This window comes from Ammospiza nelsoni, chromosome 1 (assembly GCF_027579445.1).
Source record: "Ammospiza nelsoni isolate bAmmNel1 chromosome 1, bAmmNel1.pri, whole genome shotgun sequence".
NCBI lineage: Eukaryota > Metazoa > Chordata > Aves > Passeriformes > Passerellidae > Ammospiza > Ammospiza nelsoni.
The window spans coordinates 24,066,899-24,086,371 of NC_080633.1; the positions used below are offsets into that span (position 1 = coordinate 24,066,899).

At 35.2% G+C, this 19,473-nt stretch overlaps 1 protein-coding gene across 7 annotated transcripts in view; it reads left to right on the forward strand.

Annotated features, from left to right (window-relative positions):
* The window catches only part of ANKIB1 (ankyrin repeat and IBR domain containing 1), an 88,424-nt gene that overhangs the window by 49,823 nt on the left and 19,128 nt on the right, over window positions 1–19,473 (forward strand). For all 7 annotated transcript variants that reach the window (XM_059466148.1, XM_059466186.1, XM_059466178.1 and 4 more), the window contains exons 4-9: window positions 1,820–2,002; window positions 8,448–8,565; window positions 12,001–12,209; window positions 14,404–14,492; window positions 16,180–16,324; window positions 17,618–17,784. In XM_059466148.1, the coding sequence (XP_059322131.1) occupies window positions 1,820–2,002; window positions 8,448–8,565; window positions 12,001–12,209; window positions 14,404–14,492; window positions 16,180–16,324; window positions 17,618–17,784 (911 nt within the window). The remainder of the gene's footprint in view (window positions 1–1,819; window positions 2,003–8,447; window positions 8,566–12,000; window positions 12,210–14,403; window positions 14,493–16,179; window positions 16,325–17,617; window positions 17,785–19,473) is intronic.

Below are 19,473 nucleotides of genomic sequence, written 5' to 3' on the forward strand. Positions count from 1 at the left end.
TTAGATTTTTCCTCCAAGCAGAACACCTGTGTGGAACCCATTGCTAAAGATATTTGGGTAAAATTATGTGCTTACCTCAAACTAATGAATAGACAATAATAACTTTCATGCTGAACAGATTTGGTTTTATGCAGATACATTCCACATTATCACACTATATTTGGCATATTAAATGGTATTTTTACAATTGTTTAAATGGCTAATATGATTGTTCAGATTATTAATCTCAATCAAGCAACACAAGACTTTTTAACAGTGCTTTGGATAATAATGCCATATTCTAGAGAAATATGATATCATTATTAAAAACATGTTGCTTTGCAAATTCCTCATCTTGCAGATTTGATTTTGAGCTGCATAAGTCTATGGAATGTTCTTTCAAATGTATTTATTATTCATTTTCCTTAGAAGGTGTCTTAGTTGCCTCAGTTAAATTTCTCTTAGAGGTTAAAATGAACAGACAGAATGTGATACTCAGGTTAACAAAGTTTGGCAATGTTAAGAAGTTTAGATAGAACGAAGGTTAACTGTTGGCTGTGTATCTTGGTAATTATCCTAGTATCATCTGTATTTCTGCCTGATACTCTGCTATGAAGATCAAATACACAATGACACTAATATCCTCTCAACTAAATCTCGTTGTTGCACTGGTTTGTGGTATTTTTGGATTTGTATGTTTTTTTTATTTTAGAGAATGTGGGAAAGGTTTCCCAATCTACAAGAATGAATCCAGGTTTGCAAAAGATATTCTGTATTTTGCAGTGAGAGATGAAGGAAATTTTCTCTTCTACTGAAGAAGAAATTAAGGAGTGTCTGATCATGATCTAGAAGGTGTACATGAAGAACAGATAATTTTAGAAAAGTTTAGGGATTTTTAGAAGTACTAAAAAATTAGAACCTGAGTTTTGAAATACCCTGGATAGTGTTGTTACAGACATCATGCTCTGAAGGGAAGATAATGTTTATAGACTTTATTTAGAAACAAGATTAATCATTTTAGTAATGATATAAAGGTGTCATAATAAATCAGCAGAATGGTCCACCTGGGTCTTTAAAATCTGTGGCGTATGCTGTCCTTGCATTTGCTGTATTTGCATCAGGTCAGTATAGCAGGAGACCAAGTTGGCAAGTGAAGGAGAGCAGCACAAAGGTTTGATAGTTAGAGACTGCATTTTGGGAGGGTTACTGGCAAGAAACAAGGCTGGTGAAATGGCACAATGCTGCACTGTATTAGAATTGCTAGAATTAGCATTATTTCATTTCACTTTTTTCATGTCCTCAAAAACAAAGTAGAACTGCCAGTAGTATTTTGTGCTCCCTGTGAATCAGTATCCTCTCATCTGTCCTACACAAGGAATCTCTAATTTTCTGTCAGCACAAGTATACAAATGGTGGAGTTGTACCTGTGTAGAAAGAATATTTAAAGGTGTCTTTAGCTCCATCTTGATACATGCTTGAGGGTCTCAGACCCCTCATTCTCTGTGGGGCACCGACCAAATCAGTAAAGCAGAATTTTAGTCTTTAAAACCTAACCGATATATTGTAAAAAATTACCTTGTAATGTATTCCTTAGATTTTGTGGTTCTCTGGAATTACTGTGGATATAGGTATAATTATGTGTGAAAACAAGCAGTAATTTATTTAATAACCATAGATAAGCCTTGTTTCTAAGGACCATTATTATTATTATTGTAATAATTGTTCTGTTCTTGGTTTATTGGTCTTTTTTTTGTTTTCTTCTTAACTCACATGCCTTTTCTTTAGGGTCATATTAGAGTTGCTAATAAATAACTGCTTACTTTGCCATTTTACTTTTCAGCTTCTAGTAAAACATGGTGGAGATTTGTTTGCAGAAAATGAAAATAAGGATACCCCATGTGACTGTGCAGAGAAACAGCACCACAAAGAGCTGGCTCTTAACCTGGAATCTCGAATGGTATTTTCACGTGATCCTGAAGCTGAAAGCATTGAAGCTGAGTATGCTGCTTTAGACAAAAAAGAGGTCAGAGGATACTTTAAAGCTGAAGTATTTTGCACATTTATACTTGTAGCAGTTACACTGTGACACAAGTCTGCAAGTATTTCAGTAGGTACTGTACTTTGTACTGTGTATTTGTAAACAGTTTTAGCACAGCTCTGTATAATTTTCAGGTTAAGCTCTGAGAACATAACAAGTACATTGTCGAAAGTAAACAGAAATTTTATTCATATCTTAATTATGTGGACTGTCTTGTGGGCTGTGAGGCTGGAAGAGATACAGTGAGGCCAGTAAGCTTGGAAACAGTTTCTCTAAACCAAATTTTATTTCTTAAGATGCCTTTTTGTCTCAAAAATTAGGACAGAAGAAATTCTGAAAAGGGGAAGATCTGTGCAATAGAGTAGGGAAACTTTTCCTGGATCTTCCTGGACTGAGACTGGGTTGAATGTTACAAAAAACACTCAAAACTGACTAGTGCAGGACTTCAAAATAGTGCATTTACTTTCTTGTTTTATAACATGATGCCTGAAGCTACTGCATACCAGAGTTTGTATGAAAAACAGGTAATAACAAGTGGGGTTACTTCCAAGTAAACTTTTGAAAGACAAAGACAATTCACTGACAAAAAATTGGCTTGAATTTTGTTATGCCTTCAAGTCAACTGTGATTCCATAAAGATAATTTAAAAGACCATACATGATTTGATTTTATTTAACTAAAATCACAAATAAGAATACATATATAAATTATATCATTCAGTAAATATTACAAATTAATTCTGTTTAAATTAAAGGACAATAGATTTCTCTATGGTTACTCCCTTCAGAAATAGCATTGCTTTGGCCTTTTACTAGCTGGGCCCATTTATGACCTAATGATGTTTAAAAGAAAATACATGAATAGGCTTAGATCACATTAACTGTTCCCCTGAAAAATGCCACTCATTGTCACTTTTATTTGAAAGGGAGCGAGTCCTTGTAGTGTCCATTTAATTTTTTGACCATTTTTCTTGGATAAATTCAAATATGAACAGCCTTAATTAGATATTTATTCCTAGATGAGACATTTAGAGATGAGGCTTAATGTACTTAGTATGTTGAAATAGCAAATGTAATTAACTCATTTTAATTTCTCTGAATATTTCCATGTAGAGGCATCCAGATTGTAAGAAGATAGTTTGAACTTACATTCTCTCTTGGCAGAAACACTTCAAAAGTCTGCAGCAGTTTCTTGCCACAATTGCAGTTTACCATCCTTTGGTTATTCAAGTAGAACTGTTTGAAACGTTATGTTTTCAGCTAGATCATAGCAATGTTTTGGCTTAAAAAGAAGAAAAACATTTAAAGAGTGGTAGTATGCAACTGTATTATTTAAATTGAATAACTGTTATCATATTTATACCAGGGGTTTGCTAGCATATACACCAGCACAGGTAGGAAGACAATGAACTGACAGATATGGGTGGGACAAATCGGGAGCCACTTGAATAGGCTTTTCTGCAAGAGAAGATGTTGTCTCATGCCTGTTTAAGGTAGATGCTGAGCAAAACCAGCTGAAAGACTTGATGCAAAGGACTGTACAGTTGTCCATTTCACGTACCAGGGCAGCTTTCCCATGTGTTCTGAATGTTCACAAGCCAATAAATGTCAGCCTGGAATTTGGTACACCAGTTGATGACCTTGGGGATTTACATAGAGCAGTTCTGTCTTCACATTGTCCCTGCTGATTTTTCCCCCTTTCTTTATGACTTTCCAGTGGCATAATTTCTCTAACATCTTGTTTATCTCTAAGAGAGCAAGTGCTGGCACAAGGGAGATGCCAAGAGCATCCTAGCTTTCTTTCAATCCTAGCCCTCAGAGTGGCCCAAACCAGTTGAAAAGCCAGCCTTAGGGAGAGTTGCACTGAGCTGCAATCCAAATGGCTGCGTGTCCTCATCCTCCAGGCTGGCATACAAATGTCAGGGATGGGCACTGCCAGCTGCACTTACCACTGCCTATGGTGAAGCCTCTGTCAAAAGCCCCAGAGCACAGATGCTTCACCAAAATTGCCTCTCAAGAATGATCCTCTACGTTTTTTCTCTCAGTTTCATTTTTATATATTATTAAACACTGAGGGATGGAGTGTACAAAATGTTGTTTAGCATAGTATTCAGCTTGTAATTGTTGCCATTCAACATCCTTCCAAAACAGAAAATATTCATTCATGAATAATTAAAAAAACTTTGAACAGTAAGAAATGCATTTTTCAAAGGAACTGCATCTTGTGAATGAAGGTTACAGGAAAAGATAAAACATTTGAAAACCATGAGTAGGATTTCTTCCTGGGCAGAACAGCTAAATGGGCTTAACTCCAGTGTTTAAATCTGCACAGTAATATCTGGAATGATAGTACCCAATATCTCCCCTTCAGAGCCTGCCATTACAGAAGAACACAATAATCCTTCCTTGCTTGATTCTTTGCTCTTACTCTGTTGAATAATCTCAGAAAAAATCTTTGATATGTAAAATCTAAATCTAGCTTTTAAATCTAATTGAAGATACACTAAATAATATGACATGAAGTGATTGTTCTTAAGCTGGTTTTATAGATTTTGGTTGTTCTTTTGCACAGTCTTTTACATTGCAATGTGTTGTAGCATGAGAGCGTATTTGTCTTGGTGCTGTATCCTGGGAGTGCTCAGCCTGAAAGGGTCCTTCCTTTCAATCAAATCATGTCATGTTTTAAATTTACATAAGAAACACCTGGGAATGAGCAGTACCTCGGAGCAGATCATCCAGAACAGTTTGGGCTCTCAGTCAGACACAGTGAATTACTTATGCAATAGCAAAATGTATAATTTCTTCATTGCTTCATTCATATGTTCCACTGACTACTGAAGAAATACACTGCTAGTGAGTGTATCACAGATTTACTGAGTGTATAAAATTGGAGTGATTTTTTCAATTCCTGAATTGACGTCATATAAATGTATAAGTAATATAAATACCATTAGTACAAAGAGTTATCTTAAATTATTCAAATTTATTTTATCTCTACGGATAGAGAATGGTTTATGAAGTGAAAGGAGAGAAGGGAACTACATTTACTTAAGATATATGTAGTCTCAATATACATATAGTGCATATAATTTTACTTGAATGAGTTAAATGGAGTATAAATAATTTTTTAATATATTACTCCATTAACTGCATAACTCCATCCACCCATAAGAAAGGATGTTTACATGAAGTGTTCTGTCACCATTTAATTATATAGTCATTACTGTAGCAAAGAGTTACTTTGCCCCTGTCTATTTTAATGGTGGTTTAAAAGTGAAGAAAGTAATAATAGTTTGAAATGAAGTGTTAAAATAATCAGCTTACATACTAAAAGTACTTTCAGGAGAAAAAAAAGTATAATTTATTATATCTAAGAATTGGAGAAGAAAAGAATTTCAAAGAAGGGCTTTTGAAAATACAGAAGTGTTGGAATCTGTAGTGAGAAGCTCAGCAAAGCATTAAAGTAGTAACTCTTACAGTATATTTCAAAATCATTAATATAGTTAAATAATGCTAATATTGAACAACGAATTTTTCACGGCAAATGTCAATAAAGAGTTCCACCATAAATGACCATTAAAGGAGGTCCCCGAGCATCATAAACTGTAATCAAAATCCTTTACATGGATACAATTCTTTATGGCCTTGCAGAGATAAGTCCTTTAGTGTTCAAAGTGGTTAAAAACAGACTTCTGTGATATTACATCCTGGATGTACATCCTCTTAACTAAAGACTGTAGCTTCACAAATCTCTACAAAACTGCCTTGTACACATTACATTTTTAAGGTTCCCATTGTATAAAGTCCTCAGTCTGGAATTTCCAGATTAACCTCCTTAATAGTGCCAGTCTAAAATTTCTTTTCTTTCAGCTTCTTCTGTGGGCTCATATATTATTTTATGAAACAAATGTCTGATGTTTCAAACACATTCTTAGAGAATATTTCCCTCACTATTTAAAAAGATAAAATTGGGATTCTTAAAAATTGAAGACCCAAAACTCCCTCCTAGGTTGTGTGGAATGCTCCAGCTGAGGTAATATAGTAGTCTGTTACTCAAGGGGAGATACTTGCAAGTGTTTGACCTAGAACCAATCAGTTATATAATTCTGAGCATACCTGCATTTCAGGATAAAATACCAGGTCCTAAAATATGCTTATATATTGCAAATTTAACAGAAAAGATATTTTTTCTTACGTGTATGGTCTTCAAGAATTGAGTACAGTTGTGCTGACACAGCTGATTGCTTTACAGTTACAATTCAAAATGGAGTTCAGACTCAGTCATGACCATTCTGCTTCTATTTTTTTGCTGTACATGCAGCACAATTATAATCATTCTGGCACACAGTTGTTTCTATCCTGTCTCTGAAATGTTTTTTAAAAACTATCTCTTTTGTAATAAGTTAAGAAGGTCAGTCAAATTCCAGCATGCTGTTAATCCAAGTGGCCCAGATTTATTTCAGTGCAAGCCATTAACGTTCAGATTGTCCTTTACTGAGTCATGCGTGATCAGCACTGGAAGGACACAGAGAAACTGCCTGAACTTGAGCAATCAAGAAAAGGTCAGGACACTCACAGGTCATTTCTCTTCTGCTTTGCTTGCTTTCTCAACAAGAGCAGAGACCCGGTGCAGGTCTGTGGAGCATTACTCTTGCTGATGACAAAGTTTCTAGTAGGGAGAAGCACCTGTTTATTTCACTGATTAGCTAACAGGAAACATCTTTGTGTGAGTCAGTCATAAGTTTTAGATGCATTGTGGAGTTAATTATGATGTCTGGAATACAGGAAGCAAGTTACATTTTTAGGGTAGGTGTCTCAAAAGAACAAAATAATTTTGAAACCCAGTGTATCCATTCTCCCTATCACTTCTGCCTTCTGCTTGTTATCCTTAAAGGGCGCAGCAGACTTTTACTTGGATTGTAACCTTTCGAGGACAGAAGCAGTCTTTTGCTTTCTGCCCATGTGTGCATGCATACATTTGTGTCTTTACAATCTAGCACTGGTGAGTCCTGGACTATGGTCTATATAAAAGCAAAATATAGGTAGTAAATAATGCATAGTCTTAACTGTCATTATCTGTCACTACTGCTGCTGTGTCCTTCTGTCTCCAGTTGCTGGAGACAACTGCCATTTGGTGCCCAGGCTCCTGATTAGTTCTGAGCATGTAACATTTTATGTCAAATGCTTTAAATATTTTGTTAGCTACCCTTTAAATAAATAAAACCAGTTGATGTAAGAATAGTGTTTTTTACATATCCTTTCTCTATCCATTCTCTTTGCAGACCCTCCCACTTTTTTTTTTTTCCTCTTCCTACCTATGGGGCATTTTCTCTGTGCAACACTAACAAATACATTATTTGTTGTCATAGTCTTCCTTTTTTAGTTTTAAAAATGAGTCTGTAAACATATGTGAGTATCTCTGCTCTCTTGGTTGGAGCTAATTCAGAATCCTAAAATTACTTCTTTTTGCCTTTCTGATTTGACCTTTTTTAATGCTGTAATAATGGGATAGATCTCCAGACCAGGAAGGCAGCTGGATGATCTGCTCTCTATAGGGCTATGAGAGTTGGCCATTGTTTCTCAAAAAGTTTTGATATCTCCATGTACAATATATCCCCAGACTTGGAGATATCCAGAAGCCATTTGGGCAGCTGGCTCTTAAGTGACCCTGATTGAGGAGGAAGGCTGGAGCAAATGACATTTGAAGGTCCCTTCCAACCTCAACCCTCATAGTGTTTCTATGAACATCTAATTGCGTGTCTCATCTGTCCCATTCAGGACTGACTTTGCTTCTGAAAGGGTGGATATTGCCTCAGAAGACCCAAATACTGGATTCTGCTTACAAACTTCTCACTGTCTAATGTCTCAATGTGTCCTCCTCCAGACCAATTCAGAATTAACAGGTCTCAATTAGTCTATAGTCAGAGAATCTATATGCAATGTATGATAACGTGTCCTTTGTCTAGCTTTTCTCTAAATCCTTAGTTCAAATCTAGTCATGCATTCTCATACCTATTCCACAATACCTGAGGCCTAATCACTGAATCAAAGTTCATCTAGATTATATGAAAATCACACTTTTTCTTGGGGGGGAGAGAGAGAGAGAGTGAGTCTGTGTTAGGCTAGCTTATCATTTGAAGATGGTTTCCTGCTGTAATGGAGAACTTAAGAGAGTTCTCCATTATACATGGAAGAAATGCTTTTAGATTTTGAAGTTTACAAAAATCATACTATAAATATTAGAAAAGGGCAGTGTTTCTATGTAGCTTTGCATGGTCATTGGTGTGCACAGTGAACAAACTTTGTCCCATACTGCCTCACAGTTGAGATGGTGATCAGTAACAGTGCTTTGAATGCTTTCTTTTTAATATTGTATTAGAGACTAACTTGAAAACATTTGACATAAATTATCTTTTTTCTTCTTCTTCAAGCCATATGAGGGGCTTAGGCTTCAAGACCTGCGAAGGCTTAAGGATATGCTGATCGTGGAGTCTGCAGACATGCTTCAGGCCCCGCTCTTCACTGCAGAGGCTCTGCTTCGGGCACATGGTAATCCCAAACCTTAAAGGCTAAAAAAACTGCTTTCAGCAAATTCAAAACCACAGTTTATGTTTGCACTTTATTTCCAAGGAAAAGAGAAGTAATAGTTAATAGCAGGAAACAGACCACACAGTACTTCAGAAAGAAACACAGCTGCAGTATGTCAAAGAACATTGAGGCAGATGGGGAAGCTGATAGAAAAGTGATTCAAACTAGGAATTATAACAAAAGACAGTTTAACTTAAGCAATGTGGAAAACAGAACCACCCTATTTTGGTGAGAGACACAGGAGTAAAATGTACATGGTTTTATATGTAAAAATAGTCAAATTCATCAAATCTATTTTTGTCTGACCATTGGTTTTCTGCCCCATGTATTTGTGTATAAGACCAGATCAACATTTTTAAATTAATTTTTTCTTGCAATAAAAGCAGTCTGACCATTGTAATAAGTGGTTGGAAATTGCCTTGGGGTTTAAATTATATGGGTGCATGTCCTTTGGAGGATGTTTTATAGTTACACTTCTCATACAGGGTACGCTTTTCCATGTGCATATCTGTAACTCGTTTATTTTCACTGAAATAAGTCTGTATTCTTGTTCAAGTTAAACTGGGGTTGTCAGAAAGGGGGTATACTGGATTCAGTGTGTTTTCTCCAGACAAAAGTATCTCTGAAACTCTGTGTAAGCTTAGGCTTTGATTCAATGATTCAAAACTTATGCTTACTGAAGCATCTGCATTGTTACTTTATGCCAAAGGAGCTACTCAGGCAGTTAATGGTTTGCGTGCTCATCACTGTGTTGCTGGATTAAGCTTTCATACCCTATTATTTCTGTGGGCTCCTTGTTAAAGTCAGTGGGAGAGGGAAAAGTGAAATAAATGACATTATTTTAAACCCACAGCTTTTGGTACAATTTATGAGGAGTTGTGGTACCTGAAACTTATCTCTTTTACATTATTTTCCATTGCTGGTATTTGTGTTCCTTTTAACATTGAATTAAGTAAACATGAACTTGTGCCAGTATGATAATATTTAAGGCACAGTCCTTGCATATATATTTTTGTTGATTCTTTGTTTAATTTTTATATTTTATTTAAAATACATACAATATTTGAATGCTATGTTATATTTCCAGAATAGTCTCAGTAAGGCTAAAAATTATAAATACTTGACTGAGTAGGCTCCATTACCTGTGCAGATACTTTGAAGAGGAAAATTGTGGCAATACTCTCACACTCTCAGCTCAGTCTGCAATTAGTTGAAAATCAGCGAGGTTGATGTAAATGGTGGAGAAATGTCTGCCAGTATCTACCAAGCTGGAATTGAAAATTGAGAAGAAATCAGTCTGTGTTGGAAAGGTCATTCTACTGATGTTGCCTTAGTGATGTTCTGGTAACTTAATGCAATTGGCCAGTGCACAGAAAGAAGCACAAACAATTAGCAAGTCATGAGAAAGTCAACTATTTTGTCTGTAGCTGTATTGATTCAGCTTAGTAAAGGAAGTAACTCAGGTATTTATAGAGGTTTAGAATTAACATCAAAGGACAAATTGTAATTTTTTTTTCATTAACCATTGAAATTCACAAAAGAATAATGTGAAATCTTGGTTTAATTCACACAAGGTGTGAAAAGCATGTTTTAAATTCTTGGAAAGATCATACATATATACTAAGTTTAATAGTTTACAGGCATATAATATTTAATCCACCAGACTTGGCTTTCTTCCCTTGTATCAATTTATTGACACAGACATTAAGAGTGTATTTTCCTTTTTTTCTTTTACTTGAGAGACAGGAGTATGTAGAATAAAAGCCAAGATTAAAAAATTGTTATTGTGGCAGTCACAAAGGCAGATAACTTTACAGCTTTTTTGCAAGTGTTTTTCAACATTGGTTCTCTTTTAATTCAGTATACAGCAATGGGTTTTGGGAAAAAAAATAGGCAATTCAACAAATATACCTTGTGTTTTACTAAAATTCATAAGTTGGTAAAGAGAACAAAGTGGATCCGATTAGTGACATGTCTTAGCCCTTGCCTGTTTTAAAGATGTAGTGCAACAAACAAGGTCAAGAAAATGTCTGGCAAATTTTATCTGTATCTTAACATTAGTCAGCCCCTCTCTGAAAGGTTATAAACTCAGGGTAGTATGAAAAAATGCTGATAAAATTTGGAAATTTTGACATGTAAGTGTGTGGGTCCATATCTTTAAACAAATGAAATGAAACTAACCTGTGATATATTTTAGCTTAGATAAGTAAGGATCTGATCAATAAATTATCTGCAGCTCGAAGAGGTTTTTTTACAGAGGCAATACCTTTACTAAGTTTGGTTCTTAGAACACATATATTTTTTTCCCAGCACTAATATAGGATAAGAGAACTATCTTTTCCTTATAAGAATAAAACTAAATAAAAATAAAACATCTTTTGGTTAATAACATTGATGTTTCTTTGAGAGGACCCAGCACTTAAAAAAATCCCCAAACTTGAAAATAGTTATTTAAAGCAGTAGGAAAAACTGGGAAATTTCTAATAGTTTATTAAATTCAAGTTTTTCTGATCTGCATGTAGTGTTGATGAGTTTAGATTCAAATCTGTAAAGGAATTTGATGAATTTATACTTAAATAAGAACTTTCTCGTATTTTTTGTAGAAAAAACTGCTGTTCTGAAGATATCTTTAGTATTAATTGTAGGAATCAGAAACAGAATTCATTTCAATTGTGAACAAGGATTTGATTTAACTTTAAGATATTATATTTTGTATCACTAGGGTTTTTTTGTATATAAATGGGCAGTGTTAATTATGAATAAAAGTAAAACATTCACTAATAATTTTAGAATAAAATGTAGTGAGAATATACAAAATTTTCTTTGCACTCAGGTGGATTATTTTCCCCCTTAGAAACACATAATTTATATGCATATATATAAAGACTGGAAACTCATTAAGTCACAAATCTTCTTGTAATCTTAGTCTTCTTCCTGTATCTTCTGGCTTCATTAAAAAATAAACAAACAAAACCACAACAGATAAAATGGAATCCATATTAAATAATTACTTTTTTCATAGAATGAAAAAATAATCAAAATTCATTGGTGTGAGGGCTGCTATATTTTCATGTGTCTGTCATAGTCAGTACAGTTCTAGTTTTCAACCAAGTCTTCTAGCCACTACAACTGCTGTAAATAAATAACAAAAATAATGTTAAGACATATTACAGAGAAATGAGATTCTTGTCATGCAATTATTTACAAAAATGCATTGCATTACATATATTATCTTGGAATTTGTTCTCTGAAATGTAACGGCTACAGTTCCATCCAATCACAGTTCATTATAGTTATTTATTTTAATTGGTTTAATTTAGTGTTCTTTTGAGGGTGCCGTTACAAACTATATTTTAAACATTGTCATAACTTGCTGTATCTCTGTATTTCCTGAAGACTGGGACAGGGAGAAGTTGCTAGAGGCCTGGATGTGTAACCCAGAGAGCTGCTGCCAGCGTTCAGGGGTTCAGATGCCGACGCCGCCTCCGAGCGGGTACAACGCGTGGGACACACTGCCCTCCCCGCGCACCCCGCGCACCACGCGCTCCTCTGTCACCTCCCCTGATGAAATCAGCCCCTCACCAGGAGACATGGACACAGCTGTGGTAAATTCATTAGTACATCTTCAACCAGCAGGGCTAAACAGCTGATTTCTAAGCACACTGCACCTGTGTAGACAGGGGAGCTGCCAAAATTACCTTTGTGAAAGTATAAAGTGTTCTCTTTCCAGAAGTGGTGAACAGGGAAGTTGACACCTTAAACATTCTGTATGATAAAACAGTTGAGCATCTGGCAAATACAAACCATTCTGTTTTTACCTTGCTGTCATTCACAAACTCTCATTTTAGACAGCTACAGTCACATCAGTGCATTTGGCTCTCTTGAACTTCTCATTTCATCCCTATCAAGATGTTCACTTTCATTGTAGCCATTTCCCTGAATGTACGCAGTTCTGTGAACCCTGCCTTTTGAAAATTTTTTCTTTAGAAAACAAAATTGTCTTTGTCTGCATTTTGAAATGTCAGCCCAGTAGTGTACTGTAAGCTTATAATTACTTTTACTATGTGTGGGCTGCTTCAAGCAGTTTACAAAGCTATTGCAAATTTGAAATATGAAAGCGCCTTTCATTAAAATCAGTGTGGCTCTTTGGGAAGACAGAGTTCTCTTTTTAATAATCCACAGCTGCAGCATTATAAAACTATTGCTCCATGATCTAATAATTTTTTTTAGAATATTACATGCAGTCTTTCAGATGGATCATCCCTAAATCTCATATAAAAATTAAGATCTCACATTCCTGCATAGAAATATTTTACTTGTTTTATTGTAAAATGCTGTAAAAGAAGCTCTATAGAAGGTATATTGTTATTGTACATTAATTTCCATTAGCAGTTAAAACTGTCTGTGAATAGTTCCTAATTAAAATGTTGAACAGGAGATTATATATCCTCGGTTTTACATTGTGTGCTTTGTTTTCCATGGATGGTTCATAGGCCAGGAATGCAGGTGTGGATAATGATTGCCATTATAGATCTAGTGTGTCTCATCCAAGTCCAGAGTTACACGTTTAATGATCCTGTTTGTTTAAGAATCTTTTCTGAACTATCAAATCTCATTTTGCCAGGAAAATGAAAACTAAAAGGAATAGATAAAATAAAGCCACAAGGTATAAAGCTCCTTCTATGTTTTGCATTTGCATCCTACTTTATAAACAGTTCTAGTAAATGTTTTTGTTTGATGTTTTGAACTCAGGGCTCCATTAAATTCCTTATTTTAAAGATACATTTTAAACAAAATTTACAGCTCATATAAATTTAATAGATTATTTTTTAATGCATTGTCAACTTTTAAAATATTTAATTTTTGCAAGACAATAAAGTTAAATGAATGAAGAAACAATACGTATCTTCACTGAGTTTTACACTTTAAGGCCTTTTTTTTGTTTGATTTTGTTTTGGCTGTAATATAAGTGCTTTTAAAGTGGCATACCACAGGCTAACTTTCTGAAAATGTCCTGTGTGTATATGATACCTAATGCATTGAAAGTTGAAATACATTTTCATGGTGTCTTTGTTTCAATGAAAAGAAACGTTTCTTTTGCATTTCTTGAAGAACATTAGTATTTATGTCCACACATAACTATAAGCAGTGAGTATTTTCATCCCTACTCTTTAGCTCTTTCAGAGTAACAGTCTCAGTATTCAGTGTTATTTTTTTCTTTAGTACCTACTTCTGTAAAATTCGGCAATTATATCTTATGTTGGAGTATTTGTAGTGTAACTTATTCTTCATTTTGATCAAAAACCTCAAAGTCTTTTTAAAAAATTATATATATGTAGGTTATTATTTAAGGTATTTGCTGCTGCTGCACACTCAAACTGCTCCACCTTGATTTAGACCTGACTGTGTGAGATATTAAACATTTCCTGTAGCCTCTATCATCTCCAAACTCATTTGTAGCTGTGTGTGAAGCTGATGAAAAACACAGCTCCATTTGCACCTAGATCTCTGCTATTCCAACACTCTGCAGGGTGAAGCACTTCCTGAGCTCAAGGACACCGCAAAAAGCAGCCCAGAATATGCTCTCTGCATAGGGAGTTACAGAAACAGATACCAAATCTTTCCCATTCCTATAGCTAAAATAACTTTTTTTTTTTTTTCTGGATACACCTTGATTTGTTTTCCCCTACTGAGCACTGCTTTAAATTTTTGTTGAGATTTTCCAACATAACTCATTCTGCTAACAATACAAAAAGCTTTAGGGTATGTCTTAATCAGAAGCATTTTTGTCATCTACAGTGTGACATTTGCATGTGTAATATTTCTGTGTTTGAAGACCCAGTGGATATGCCTTGTGGCCATGACTTCTGCAGAGCTTGCTGGGAGGCGTGAGTATCTGTGCTTCTCTATCCTGTGAGAAACTTTCATACTTCTGTGTTGAAGAGGAAGGGACAGAGACCATAAACAGCTAATGCTGAAGTACTGTTTGGGTTTCAAAGAGTTGCAGGTTTGAACCTATGGAACATTTATTTGTCACTCTAACAACTGTTACCAACTGGTTTAGGCTTATGCAATGTTTGTTTAGGTTCTGACTAAGCAAAATTCTTAATCAAATGTTTTAAGCTTGTGTGTAAATAGATAAGCCTACTCTTGATTCGTTCTGTGTGTGTGTGGTGTTGGCAGCACTGGGGTTTACAGTTTCTAAATTAAGCACATGCTTAATTCCATCTCTGAGTTTAGCACACTAAACTTAGGCATTGTGAATCCATTTCCAATCAGAAAAGCAATTTAAATTATTTCTTTATGTTGAACGGTGATAACTGAGGGGTAGATTTCGCTTAGAAGTTCTATTAATCTAATGCTCTTGTTACTGCATAGGTCAGAGTAGTCATGCTAGTGAAAAACTCAGACATGGATAATTATGGTAGTATAAATATTAATCATATTTCCCAGCAATAATTATATCTGCATGCAGTGCTTTGTATTCATCTGTGTCCTCATTCAGGAGATTGTACTACTTGATCTCTACCCCTGCAGTGTCTTGTTACAGCACCATTTCTGCACAGCTAATCCTACTGCCGATCATTCCTATGAACCTTAGCCTGGTGCTAAGGAAGAGAACTTTCTTTTCCATATGAGCTTTCCAAAGGCAGTTCTTTCCAGTGGCAAGAAAATTGTTAGTTGTGCTTTTCTTGCCTTGCAAATCCCTGGGCAGAATGTAGGAGTTACCAGAGATCACTGCTTTGACGTGGTGCTTCTAATTTGGCTGCTGGACTGTGTGTCCTTTGTGCAGAACACAGGGGCCAGCTCAGAGCCACAGGCTCAGGGCCACAGTTCAATGGCAAGTGTTTGTGGTGGCACTGAGGGTGGAATTCAGCTTTCTGAGCCAGACATTCCTAAGTCACTTGGAGCATAGCCAGGACTGAGCTACCCAACTCTAAGATACAAATCCAAGATGGGATGAATTGACAGGTATCTCTCCTTAACTATTAAAGGATCTCAGGTGACTACCTTGGAATAACTGCCCGTGCTTTAAATGATTAAAGTTAGCATGGTATCATCCTTGTAGTCAGATTAATAAGCCTGTTACAGCTTTGAAACTAAACAACAACTGTTGAAGTCCAGCATTCAGCAGATTTTTGAGCTTGTTCTGTGTTCAGACATTCGTGTCCATAACCAGGCCTAGTTTTATTAGACAGTTGTAGAAAATAATTGCATATTAAATTAATTATTTCCTAGATTAATTACACTTACATATTCTGTTTCTGATTTAAGGTAGAAATAATGCTCAATTTAATTAAACAGTACAGAGCTGTGTGATAAATGGCAAGGATGGAAACCATAAACGTAGGGCTAAATATTGCTGATGATGCTCACATTTGAACCATCACAGTGTTATTTTTTTAAATCAGGCTGTTCATCAAATTTGTAGCTGCTTTAAGCAGAAAAGGATACTTCTATTTCTCTATTTGAAAAGTAATCATTGTGAATACCTGTGAACATAGTGTAAAGTACTCAACAGCTTTTTAACTTTTACTTTTTATTCACAAATACTGACTGGCAAAATTCTGGCAGATTTTTGAATCTGAAAATTCAGGAGGGTGAAGCTCACAACATTTTTTGCCCAGCATATGATTGTTTCCAGCTTGTGCCTGTAGACATCATAGAAAGTGTGGTTTCCAAGGAGATGGACAAGCGATACCTTCAATTTGACATTAAGGTAAATTATCAAACTGTTCTTGTACTCTTGAACTCTATTCCGTCTTTTAAAAGCAGCTTAAAGCTTCTGTATGAAATGCTGCAATATATTTGTAACTTTCCAAGTAGAAATTCATAAACAAATATGTGCAAATATGTATTGGCTCATTTATAGCATAATATCAATGTTTGCTGTACCACAGAGAAAAAAAGAAAGAACATTTCATGTATTCCTTAAAAAGAAATGCCATATTTCCATTGTCTGTTGCCTAATGCAGTATTAATGAAATAATTTGATCAAACTCATTTTTGTAACAAGTGATATGAAGGTTTTAATCAATCAGAGTTGTTTGTGTTTGCAATCTGAAATTTTAAAAGTTTTCAGATTGTTTTTACTGCATCCAGAAGTAGCACCTGTTTCCTTTTAAACAACTTCCTAGTACAACGCTTGATATGATGGCTGTATATGGGTAGAGGAGTGGGAAAAGCTTGATTTGGTTTTCCTGGGTTTTTTAATGTATTTGTTGTCATCATTGCAATTTGTTTTTAAAAGCAATCTTTTAATTCAGCTTTCTTCTTTTATACTAGTGTAGAGATGAACTAGGCTTGAGAAATGTACTTCTTTATCAGTGGTGGCAGGGCAGAGGTAGAGAAATATTTTTTCATTTACAGTGCAGTACTTTCTCTGCAACAAGTCTCTATTGCACAGTGAGATGCAAATTAAATTACCAGATCTGACTCATCTTTTGCATATTTTATTTTAAGTGACTGTTGATTAGAATAGGTTTGAAGCAAAGTAGTGTAAGTTCCTTTTTTCTCCTCATTTGTTAGATACAGTTTTTACAAAAGGCCTGTTACATTAACCAAAAAAGATGGGAAATAAATGACAGAGTTAGTCTAGTTCTGATTTCTGGTTTATCATGGGATTTTTATTTAATCAATAAGATTTTAATTTTTTCCAACTAAAAGAATCAGTTCTGCTAATGAGTATATTGCCAGTGTGTATATAGTAGTTTACTGTAAGCCACATAACAAAGGAATTAACTTGCAGAGATTGAACATTTGTTTGGAATGTATGTAATTTCATTCTTAGTGTAAGTCTGAAGTACTGTTGTTCCTAAAAAAGAAGTGGAAATTCAATTACGCTCTTTCTATAACTATATTTTAAAGTCTATCCTTGTAGATAGACTGTCCTTATATTTTTTTTGCTTTATTCCTTCAAAGGAGGACTATGAATACAAATTATTTTATATCAAGGATGAAATCTGATCTTATGTAGTAAAATAGTTTCTTTTTTTCTTTTTTGTCCCCACAGGCCTTTGTTGAAAATAATCCTGCCATTAAATGGTGTCCTATACCTGGCTGTGAAAGAGCAGTAAGGCTGACAAGACAAGGGTCAAATTCAACAGGATCAGATACTCTCAGCTTCCCTATGCTAAAAGCCCCTGCAGTAGACTGTGGGAAAGGACATCTTTTCTGCTGGTTAGTACTGGAAACAGTGCAAAGATTTATAACCCAGTAGTCATTATTGTCTCTGTTAGGTGCAAAACAACAGCATGGAGTGTTCTGATGTTCTGTTCTGAGGGAGCAGAGGAAATGTGGGATACTGGAACAGGGATTTTTGTGTCTGGATAGTTGTAAAATCAAAACATGGTACATTCTCTATTGTAGTGTAGAAAACCAGCCATGTTTAGCTCTTCCTGAATTTTGCTAGAATCACATCAAAGAAGCTGGAGTTGAAATGGGACCATGAAGGACCATGTCCTTCACACATAGCTATTCTGTTTGCAGCATCACTCCAACCTCTGTTTCACTTAAGGTTCAGCACTTTTTCTGTCTGTTATCTTCTCCTGGGTTTTAAGATGAATACAAGCTCAAGAAGGAACAAAAACCCAGATATTTTTTAAAACATCCCTCAGATTGCTGATCCTCAGCACTTCGTAGAAAAGGACATAAGAGCATCAACAAAAGTAAAAAAAAATGGCATATTTTTCTTTGACATTATCAGACTGACAATTTATGACTATTGTAGTGGGACATATTTATGTTTTAGGAAAATGAAAAAGGATCAACCAAAGTACAGACATTCAGACAAGTTCAGCAATTCTTTTCAGTTTTCAATTGAAACCATTATACAAGGACATCCTAAATCCTCTACTTAGTTCCAAGTATCATAATTCTTAATGAAAGATGCTTCTGATTTTAGTTCTTTTCCCGTATGAATGAAAGAAGAAGGGAAAAAAAAAGAAAACAGGCCTAATGAAACAACCACAAAAGTCAAAAAACATGACTTCCTGGGAAGAGATTATTTACAATGGACGGAGAACTCAGAAGCAAATCGCATGGAAACAAACCAGAATATGTTTTCTACCAATGAACATAGAATAAAACTTAATGCTGTTCCACAAGCATGTACCATCCTCTCAGCCTAGTTCTGGTGGTAGAGAATCAATTTTTCCATTAACCTGAAGGAACCTGACACCACTTCAGTGTCATATTGACATGAACCTTCAGACAATGGCAGCTTCTGCTTCCTTTACGTGGACTGAATGTACTGGCTCCCTGGAATGTTCTCTGAGAGTGAAAATGTCCTCTGAATGACTAATTTTTAGGAGAAATGGAGTTTTTATCTTTCCTGATAATATTTCTGTACATTCTTTTTACATTAATGCTTTGAAATACTGCACAAGCAAATATAGTTAAGGTCTTGAAAAATAGTTCAAGTTAGCAACAAAATGTCCAAAAAGGCCTTTCCAAAGCCTTTTTTTTCATCCCCACAAAACTGAATGGAAAGTTTCAGCAATGGTGAGAAAGTTCTGCTAGCAACGAAAGCATCCTGCAGTACCTCAAATCAGAACCATTTGCTAAGGACACCCCCCTAGTCTTACAGTACAAAAACTCTATGCACGAGTGTGTTCCTCTGGAGAAAAAATGTATTCTCAGTTCAAGAGTTTTCCTCATTACTGTGTGTTCAAAGGGAGCTTGCTTTGTCTCTTTAAATTTCAATCAGCACATCTCACAGTCCCATATTTCTGTCAGTTCTGCAAGTTTTACTCCAGTAATCTACAGCTTAGACATTGTAATAGCAATTGATGCTGCATTTAGTATGAGATTCTTCTGAATTTATGTATTAGAAAACCTACCCCTAGTTAATCACTTACTTTTTTTCAT